The 10,845-nt window shown below is 37.7% G+C and overlaps 1 protein-coding gene across 1 annotated transcript; it reads left to right on the forward strand.

The window, feature by feature from the left end:
• Positions 1-362: 362 nt before the first annotated feature.
• On the forward strand, positions 363-9,791 carry Ubc6 (ubiquitin conjugating enzyme 6). Its single transcript, XM_045726394.2, has 5 exons — positions 363-582; positions 3,367-3,447; positions 5,295-5,499; positions 6,720-6,848; positions 7,593-9,791. Exons 1-5 carry the CDS (start codon positions 539-541, stop codon positions 7,629-7,631), a joined length of 498 nt encoding a protein of 165 aa, XP_045582350.1. The 5' UTR covers positions 363-538; the 3' UTR covers positions 7,632-9,791.
• The last annotated feature ends 1,054 nt before the right edge of the window (positions 9,792-10,845 follow it).

Raw genomic sequence — 10,845 nt, forward strand, 5'->3', positions numbered from 1 at the left:
TCCAACAGAAAATGGAAGTAAAGGAATTAATACATATACAAAAATTGCAGAATATGATATAGAAGGTAATAATAATAATAATAATAATTTATTTAGGAACAGTATATACATAGTTGCAGCGTTACAGTACATTCTATTAGATTTAAAGATAGAGGTAGTAAATATAATATTTAAAGCCACTAGTACACATAGCGTTTAGAACAAGTTATTTATACAAGGGGGAGGTGGGGAAATATAATATATATAAGAGAAAGACAAAATAGGGGCCAGAAATATAATATATGAGTGAAAATCAGGGTAAATATGCCCTTAGGAGGAGCGTGCGCAAGCCGCGAGGCGCCTGTCCCGCCCTAGAGCATTGTGGGCTTACGTCATGGTGGGCAGTGACGTCACAAACATTGGGAAAGCGTTGAGGGGTTTGCTTGAGAGTGACGACGCTTGTCCAGGCCTTAATGTATGAGTGGAGGCGTGGGTAAGAGTGAGTGTAGTGTAGTGCCCGGCCCAGGAGCTAAGAGACGACTTGTAAGACACGAGCGGGATGTCCACCCCGGCCAGACGGCGTCTTATGAGGGACTTCAAGAGGTGAGACATCATCTTCCTCCTCCATCAGCTGTGACCTTGTTTCCTGCCCCGCCTTATTTATTATGGCGGGGGCGCTGCCCCCGGCCTCAAGGGGGGCGACTAGGGGGCTAAGGGGCGCCCCTGGTGGTAAGGGGAGACTTAAGGGGTTGGTAATGGCTTATGTGAGGTGTGAGGGACGTCTCATAAGGGGGGGGAGGGGGTGACTTCACTGTTTGCTGCAAGTTCTTTGTTGTGTTGCTATAAATACTGTGGTGTTGTGGCGTAGTTGTGGGCTGCCCCACGCCCACACGCCCACGCCCGTCACACGCCCATTACACACACTAATATATCCCGTTATTCCTCGTCTTATATGTACCAACTTCTCACAACTACATATATTTTTTATTTCAACTCCATAAGGGGCTCCTAGGTGTAAAGATTTCTCTAAGTTATTATGAAGCATTATGGCTACAAACGTGTATTAAATAATGTTATTGAGCTGTTATACTGACTCATTATGGATTTAACTGAAATTATTATGTATGGAAAACATTTTTAATGGACTCGTGCTTGGGCCACACCTCAAGCAGGCAAAATAGTTTAAATAACTGCTTCACAAAAGGCAGTTTATTTAACAAACCAGTAAATACTATTACATACATTGCCTAGGGTTATTTTGAGATGATTTCGGGGCTTTTTAAGTGTCCCTGCGGCCCAGTCGTCGACCAGGCCTCCACCCCCAGGAAGCAGCCCGTGACAGCTGACTAACACCCAGGTACCTATTTTACTGCTAGGTAACAGGGGCATAGGGTGAAAGAAATTCTGCCCATTTTTTTCTCGCCGGCGCCCGGGATCGAACCCGGGACCACAGGATCACAGGTCCAGCGTGCTGTCCGCTCGGCTGACCGGCTCTTGATTGTTGGAAGGGCAAGATGTGGCATGGCCTTCACCGAGACATGCACGACTCTGAAAGGCTTAAACTCCAGACACAGAACTAAAAGCTTTGTGGAAATTATTAAATCCTTGAAACTCCAAGTATCTGAGAAATGAGCGACTAATTTGCGGAACCTGAATCTTCCAAAGTGTCTTGTAATCTAATGCAACTCCTATATACACATATTGGACATGGGTATGGCCAAGCCTGTGTGTTACTCGTACCCGTGCAGCACTTGTAGTGACCAGGTTTGTTACTGGTATTGCCAGCTGTTGAACATATTTTACTTTGAAATTTTGTACTGGACTACCTGCTTCAGATTATGTATATATATATGTATATATGTATATATGTGTATGTGTGTGTTTTGTGTTTTTACTTTAAAATAAACACTTCCTTAGTGTTTAAAGCCTTTTCACCTTGTGAAATGAGGCACTAAATTTGCCAAGGCACACTATCAGTGGTTTAAGATTTTATTAAAAATTGTAATGTTAGGATCCTTTAATTTTTTAAGTTATTGATCTTTTAATGTAGTAGCAATGACCCAAGAAGCTGCATTAGTGCAGACTTGCGTGAAATAAAATGTCCGTTCCAAATAACGGATGATAAATTATAATAAGACCAGGTCAGAGTTGTCGGGTGGCCTTTACTAAAACCATGGGTATTGAACTTTAAAAAATTTGCCTCTCTGACTTAATCTTTATTCTTGCTTTTTCTACCCTCCCTCAAACTCCACAGGCATTCCTGTGAACCATTCAGGACACACAGGTTGGAAAAATGCTGCCTTATTGTATCCATTGTTGTCACAATCTTGAAATATTTTTAAGTACATATTAGTCTTTCAAATATGGAATATAGCATAGGCCTTCCATCGTGTCACTTGGATAATACACGGCTGATGAATCCAAAGTATAATTCTGTTGGTGCCTCCTTTTTAATAGCGGATATTGCAGACGGGTTTTAATTACCATATTTGAAAAAGGATATTGGCATTTTGAAGGCGTTCAATGGCAAGCACAAATGATGGTACAACAATTTAAGATACCTCAAATGTTTAACCCCTTAATCATGCGCTGATCCCCAGAGTAATGTGCTTATCGTTTTGATTTTAGTTATCGTCCTGATTTTTATACAACTAAGTGTGGTTATAAAGCATGTCCCCTCTCCCCTTACATTTCATCCCAAATTCTGTTATATCTGAAGTCAGGATAGCCATTTAAAAACAATTTCATTGTGCCTGGAGCCATATAATGGAGTATACACTTATAATGTACATTGTGGTTATAGCATTAAACCCTTGATGCAATATAGCAGTACACACTAAATAAACATTGTAATCTATAACATTATTTTATATACACTGAAGTGAAGTACCACTTATCTTTTGAGCCCATGACTGGCCAAATGAGTTGTCCTTTGCTAAAGGAGTTTGCATGATCTTTGTATCGTCTGAATTGCGATTACATCTGAACACTGTTCTTTCAAAAAGCTCTTCTGGAGCATACTTCTGGAGTATACAGATTACCCTGTGATAATCGTCAGTTCTTTTTATTTTATGAATAGTAAATTTTTGTTCTATACTTCTATATACTTTTTGTTCTATAATTTGTTAGCTCACGTATAGTACTTAAGGAAAATTAAAGTTAGTGTTTGCTGCCTGAGAAATATGTTTATTTGATTTAAAGACAAAAGTAAGCTAAATTAACTGTGGGCAATATATTAAATGGGGTTCACTTGTTGACAAGGTGAAAATAAGGGCAAGAACTTAATTTTTGTATTTGCATTATTGCTGTCAGCTGTAAATAAATTCTTTCCAATTATTAAAAATTTAGTATATTTGAGATCTGATACATGTATACCTTTATTTACAGGCTTCAGCAAGACCCACCTGCAGGCGTTAGCGCTGCTCCAACAGAGAACAATATTATGATCTGGAATGCAGTAATCTTTGGGTAAGAGTTTCACTTCATTTTTATTTACTGTACCGAAATATAAATTAGCTTAATGTGCATAAATTTTTTTTGTATGACTTCTACAGTCTGGGATTTATGCTAATGTATTCTTTTATCCACGTACAGTAAGGGAAAATCTGGTTAAATAATGTGAAAGAATTCTACACATTGTCACTTTAATTAGAAGGTGGCGAAATAATAAAAACAAATTTGCATGGGTGTCTTTGTGTAATACTTTAACACTTAAATACAAAGATGCGTGTAGAATTCAATGAAATTTTTACTTTTGCCATCCTTCAATGGCCATGAAGGTATTTTAAAAGATTGTGCTTGCATAATCTACACAACTAGATGATGATTTACTTTGTACAGACTTTATATTACTAGATGCATTAATGTATAATAAATTAAAGATAGAGGCAAAGATTTGCATTTTTACCATCTTTCACTTAAGGTGAGGTGCTTGGATGGGTATATTTGATGCTAGATACAATGTAAACATTATGTATTTAGGATGGTGTCAGCTGTTATCATTCTTGGTGTAACACCCACACACACTTCCCCCACCATGGAGCAGTTACAAAGCTTCACTTGTTACGTGCAACTTCCTGTTCTTACATGTCAGGGGTCATAAATAAGTTTGTGGGTGTACTTGCCTAGTTGGGCTTGCAAGAGTTGAACTTCGGCCCTTTGGTCCCGCCTTTCAACTGTCAAACTTGGTGTACAGATTCCCGAGCCTATTGGACTGCCATATCTATTTAAAATGGTATGGCATCTGCCTCCACCACATTACATCTGCCTCCTCCACATTACATCCTAATGCATTCTATTTGTTAACCTCTGACACTTGGAAAAAGTTCTAACATTGCTGTGGCTCATTTAGTTACTAAGTTTCCACTTGTCCCTGTGTTCATGCACCACCATGCTAAGTATTTTATCTTTATCTACTGTGTCAATTCCTGAGAATTTTTTAGGTTATATGTCTCGTCTAACTCTCCTGTCTTTTACCTGTGTTTGTAATTATCTAAGTGTAGTTACAGGATGAGAACTATGCTCATGGTGTCCCTCCCATCTTTCCAGTACGCTGTTGCATAATACTTTGAAACTAAGTTTTGGCCTCGACAACTTTTTAAACGTTCCAACCATCTACTACTAATTGCAAAAGAAAACTTTCATTTTTGAGTGCCTTAGCTTTAGTTGGACCCCCTTTTTTTCCAGAATTCCTGTGAAATTAATCTGTTAGTTATTTTGTAAGTGGTGATCATATCGCCTCGCTTTCTTCTATATTTGGCATATTTAACGCCTCTAGTCTCTTCATAACTCGTTTCATCTACTGTATATCCTTCATGATTGTCGGCAAAGCCATGCCGTCTACTGTATACAGTATTCACTATGATTGTAACCAGGTTCATTCACTCTGTGTATTCCCTTCATGGTTTTCACCTGGGCCATGGTACAGTACCTACCCAATACCCCATTCCTAATTGTTGGCAGGCAAGGTGTTTAATTTACAAATGTTGTACATGTCTAACAAGGGTTTTTTCATATAAGCTTATCCTAAAAGGGGAAGGTATTTAATGCAGACAAAGTTGAAGGAAGTGCAAAAATAGGAGTGTGATCAGTTTGGGGGGTAATAAATTGTTAAATTTCATAAGTGCTCATCTGTTAAGAGGGCAAAGCAAAGTTGGTTTGAAGATGAAGAGATACTATACTGGTATTTCTTCTAAAGTTAAAAAGGCTCTTTGTAAAGTTAAATGGTTATGACAATCTTAGACTTCATTTATATCGCATTATTTAAATTTAAATAGGTGGGTTTAATAATCCTATTCATTATTTTACTTCTACAGGCCACATGATACTCCTTTTGAGGATGGTACATTTAAACTTACGTTGGAATTCACAGAAGAATATCCTAATAAACCTCCTACAGTTAAATTTGTGAGCAAGATGTTCCACCCAAATGTTTATGCAGATGGTGGGATCTGTTTGGATATTCTTCAAAACAGATGGTCCCCAACATACGATGTAGCAGCCATTCTTACGTCCATACAGGTTAGTAGTCCGTTTCATATAAACACACTAGTGCAATTTTTCTTAGTTTTCTGTTGATATAGCTTCTGTTTTTTATATTTCCATGTTAGTGATGAATGTTGAATTCACCCTTGCTTTGAGATTGGCATCTTTTGGTTACTGCTCAAAGAATACTATGCTTCGGTAGATTTGGATATATTGTGGTAGGTCAAATGTTTTACGTAACTTGTCCTGTAAACGTCCCGCTTGTTAGAAATTTGAAGTTCTCCGCCTGTCATTTTGTCCAGTTAGCATTGTCCCGTGCTTATTTAGCATTGTTTACTTTTCCACCAGTATCCTTGCTGCACTTTCCAAATGAGGTTAGATGAAACACTGTAAGTTTTGGTTTTACTGGTGCGAGACAAGTGCAAGAGAACACGTGCAGTTAGATCTACGGGAGGAGGACATGCATCAGTGAAGAAGTTGAAATGTGGCAAAGCTGCAGGTATTGATGAGGTACATGCAGAAATGATTAAATGCAGATAAGAAAAAGGTATGGAGTGAGTGTGGGGAAAATGTTAGTCTCTAGGATAACGGTATTTTTTTTAGGATAAAATTGATTGAAATGGAAATCTGCATTTTGAGAAGATGTGCAGAGAAATTCAGAGATAATATGCAGAGGCTAAAAGAAATGAGCCTTTGGCATGCTGGCCTTCATCAGCATCACCGGGTTAGGTGATTATTTATGTTCATAAAGTCTGTTTTGACAAGCGATGCATATAACATGTGTGTTCTTAAACTTGGAAGTAAATTGTAGTGTTTGAGGATGGACTGTGGTTGAGAGAATATTTAATGAATGTGGAAAGTCATGTAGAGCAGAAAATATACATTTTATATAATATACACTATATATAATTATGCATATTTATCCTGATAAATTGTGAATAGAGAAAATGGTACAGTATCAAAATAAATAACTGGGCTGTTAGTCTGGGATTGTTTAATGGGCTTCTTGGTTGTAATGTTGCCGGTCTCAAGCATATGAATTGAAAGATTCTCCCCGTTCACGTGCTTAAAACTGCTTTATCATTGGTTTAGTAATGGCTTTTGGGGATGGTCCACGAAGGCGTATGAGCTCAATAGTTTTACGTTATTCTTAGTATACTGCAGTTTGGTGTATAATGTTCATTCCTGTCATCACTAATTAATGAGCTTGTTTCATGAAGTGTTTATGGTAATTTGTTTTTTTCTTGCCCCTGCAGTCATTGTTGGATGAACCTAATCCTAATTCACCAGCTAACAGTCTGGCGGCACAGCTTTATCAGGAGAATCGTCGTGAATATGAAAAACGTGTAGCTGCTATCGTAGAGCAGAGTTGGCTTAATTTTCAGGTGAGTTCACGAGATTAGGGACATTCATAACTTGAAACATCTTTCCGATTAGTTTTATTTTATGGTGCACAGGATACAGTATAAACATTTTGGTGATGGGTGTGGGTTGAAGAGGAAGTTAGTGATGAAACTTAAGTTTCTTATATTATTAAGCCTAGAATTGTTGATTTATGCCTTGGATATGTTGATGATCAAGGGGTTGGACGAGCCCTGGCTGCCCAATACCGGGAAATAGCTAAGAGTGGGTGCTTTAGTTTCAAATGGTTTTTAGCATACCATTTGGATTAATTCATTAATACATAACGTTAACTTTTTGGGTCAAACAGTCCATTTTTGCATGTTTGACCAAATGGTTGCTGTAGTGCTGTCATTGATGTAGGATGTGCTATAATAAATGTCATGTTATTTCCTGTAAAAAAAAAAAAAAAAGGCCATTTGTTGAAAATGGGGCCAGACTAAGCGTATGCCAAATGCATCAAATTGTTGGTTAGAGGTTGGTCTCGATACTCCTATCCATTTGGATGGGAGTAAATAATACATGTCTTGCCTAATAGCCAGAGTTGCTTAAGTTTTCTTAACATACTAATGCATACATAGTTTTTGCTTAGATGTGGCAAGTGAAAATAAACAAATGCTATTATGCAAAATGGCACTAGCCTTTTATGAGTGTAAGAGGTGCAGCTCTGGCCGTTAGAAAGTATAACATTAATATTTATATTTAGTATATAATTATATGGTTTCCAGGATGAAGATGAAGGTGAAGATATGAAGAAGGATACCTAGGGATTGGAAGTGTTGTCTGGAGGGCTAGCCCTCGTCGTTGGGCTAGGGACCGTCACTGTCGCCCCATCCCCCCCTTTCTATGCCACACCTGCCCTCTCCTCATTCACCCTTGCAACCTACCCACTCACATATAGCAACTCACTAACGAGGGGTTATCGTTTTATCTTCAAATAATATTTGATATCGGTGCACCAAAACTGCCGAGTCTTGGGAAGTGAACATAACCTAAGCATCTTGGAAGGTAAATTTCTATCCAGTTACTAGTTATCCCAGTCAAATATACTGTAGTTAGCTTTACTCAAATTGGCTTTTTGTACACAAAGGTTCATGTGATGTGACGTGTTGTGCACATGATGGCGTCAGGTGTTGTGTGCCGTAGGGTAGGTGGCGAGCCATCGGAGGAGAGCCTGAATGCTCCATCTTACACGGTAAAGTGTAGGATGTCTGCTGCCCTTATTCAGGCTCGTCTTTACTTCTTGACTATTTACAGTGCTGCAGCCTATAATTCAATATATTTTATTGTTTTCTGCCTCTGCAAGTTATGAACCTTATTATTATTATTATCATGTAAGCTGCATAAAGTGTTCATTATTTCTGGCAAGATAATTTTGAAGTGATAAATGTGTGTTAGTATACTATCTCGCTTCCCTGATCAATTCATGTGTTGATACGTATCATTATATTTCGATTCATATGCAAGGCTTTTGCCTCTATTCAGATTCCAGCTGTGTAACTCCAGTCTGTAAGCCTGAATTCTAAGATAATTCTGGGTTTCGGCAAGAATGCATGCATTATACTGTGAATGTTTGGCCAAATCTTTGCTTACACTGACAAATAACAAATTTGGCCTCCTTTGCAAGTGTGGATCTCGAGTATGTTTAACAAGATATTGAAGGAATATTGGTACTGAAAGTGATTAAACTATTTTTTTCCTCATCTATACATAAAATTGAATCTTTGTGCTCACTGTGCAGCTCTAGTACACTGTGTAAAATTGGAAAGTGAAAACATCTTTTTCTTTGGTGCAAGATTTTGTGTGCTGTGATAGATATCTTTGTTGTTTGGAGCTTTTATATTTGCATAATTTGGTGCTTCTCTTGGTCAGTGGTATGTATCGCTTTTCATAATTTTGGATTCTGAAGCCAGTGTTGTGTGGCTCTAGTGTATTTGAGTAGTGGCATATGCATTTTTTTAACCAATATATTTTTGTGATCTGAAAGATTAAAAGGGCTCTCAATGGTTTGTGCAGTGTAAGCTGTAAGATTCATATGAATTCAATTGGAGCATATATTACTTTGAAATTTAACAATTTGCAGAAGAACTCTTTTATCAGCTGGTCTTCTGAGCATGTGAATGTTTATCCATCATCCCTTACAATATCTGCATTGAAAAAAGTAGTGAAACATGAAAAGGGTCAAAGAAATAAGTACTCGTATAAAATCCTACCCCCCACCCCTTTGTAAGCACTGTAAAATGGGCACAGTTTTTTTTTTAAGTGACAGTACTAGGATTATTATTTAATCCCGGAGTCTGATTTATATATATAACAAGTTTAGAGAAATTGTATTGAATTTGGTATCTATCAATTCCAAAGACTAAGATGAACGTGGGCATAATGGTATGCTTTAACAAGATTACCGTGTATTTGATGTCAAATGGTTTTATTATGAAAGATTTCGGTGTAACAGATTGAAATACATACATACAAGGTGTCGCGTTTTCTGGTATGTAAATCTGACGCTTTTGAATATTGAGTTTTTAACGGAGCAATTTACTTTTATGGGCTCATTAGTGTTTTGAGCAAAAATTTTTGATATATATATATATAGCATATGAAAATTGGTCGCTGTAGTATAGTAACTGTCCTGAAAGATACTCCAATACAAAATGCTCTTGTTTATTATTTATAAATGGAGTTTTTTTCTTTAACTCTTTCAAAATATACCACATGTACACACTAACTATTGGTCTAGTTAAAAGTATACTTGTGTATAAATTCTGTAGAATGTGTGTGACCTCTGATAAAATTCATCCCTGGTTTGGTGTCTCCTTACGAAAATGTAGAAAACAGATCTTTCAGTTCTAGGACATGATTTCCTATGAAATAAAAAATTGTGCTTTGTGTATATACTGTAATGTTATCAATAAATTTCATCCATACTTTTGTTTTTGCATTTGTCCACTTGGAGGAAAGTGAATATGAGGGAGATGAGCCGAATTCTGGCTCATTGCCAGACATAACCCGCCAAACACGCCGAAACTACGACGTTGGTGCAATGTTCGAACAAGTTTTAACCCCTCCTAACCAGTTATAACAACCAATATAGCAAGTTGTAACGTTTTAATACATCATAAACACGTTAAGCCAAGATGTAACAACTTTATTAAAAGTTGTAACCAGCGGAAAATAGACGGTTTCGGTTTGTTTCCAGGGAAGGCTCATCTTGTCATTTAGCAACCTGTCCTTGGGGTACCATAGAACAGTACTTGTGTAACATAATGCTCACAGTTCCTATGCTGATTGCTCACTGTTTCCCTATGGTAGATTTGCATTTGTTAGCTATCTTCAGGCACCAACCCTTCCTCACCTCTCGGTACCCGTCCCATTTCTGGTGAGAGATTTATGTACCATTTTCCATCCTATTTGAATATTGCAGATCAGCTACATACTATTGGAGGCTTGTAGTTTTGTTTTGAGAAATCTTGGTAATTCTCTAAATTATAACAATTATTCTATGAAATATTATGTATATAATTCAGTTAGTGCCAAATTATTATATATACAATAGGATATACTCTCTGAAAATTAAAAAAAATGGCTTGTACATTATGAATGATAGAAAATAAATTGGTAGGTTATACTACGCTACTGCCCACAGGATGGTATAATAATTCTAATTCATTGTTGGGGGACAGGAAGCCAGTGTATTTATACACGGTAGACTTGTATCGAGCCCCCCCCCTCCCTCCCCAGGACGAATTGCTGATCACTCCCAGGATGCAGCCCCATAACAACCTGACTAACTCCTGAGTACCTACTCACTGTTGGGTGAACAGACGCAGTAGCTGAAAGGAAATGTGCCCAACCATTCCTATCCCGCCTGGGATTCGAACCCAGAATTCTCGATTGTGTTGTGAACAAATCCAGCTGGGTATGGCAACAAATGCCCTTCACAGGATAGTAATGGAGTTTACAACTCCCAATGGGATGGGA

Source organism: Procambarus clarkii, chromosome 71, assembly GCF_040958095.1.
Source record: "Procambarus clarkii isolate CNS0578487 chromosome 71, FALCON_Pclarkii_2.0, whole genome shotgun sequence".
Taxonomy (NCBI): Eukaryota; Metazoa; Arthropoda; class Malacostraca; order Decapoda; family Cambaridae; genus Procambarus; species Procambarus clarkii.

What these genes read in the sequence shown, in the direction of transcription:
- Ubc6 (XM_045726394.2), top strand. Translation starts at nt 539, where the DNA reads ATGTCCACCCCGGCCAGACGGCGTCTTATGAGGGACTTCAAGAG. An exon ending in CTTATGAGGGACTTCAAGAG is followed by an intron (nt 583 to 3,366) that starts GTGAGACATCAT and finishes CTTTATTTACAG; the next exon opens with GCTTCAGCAAGACCCACCTG. An exon ending in AGAGTTGGCTTAATTTTCAG is followed by an intron (nt 6,849 to 7,592) that starts GTGAGTTCACGA and finishes TATGGTTTCCAG; the next exon opens with GATGAAGATGAAGGTGAAGA.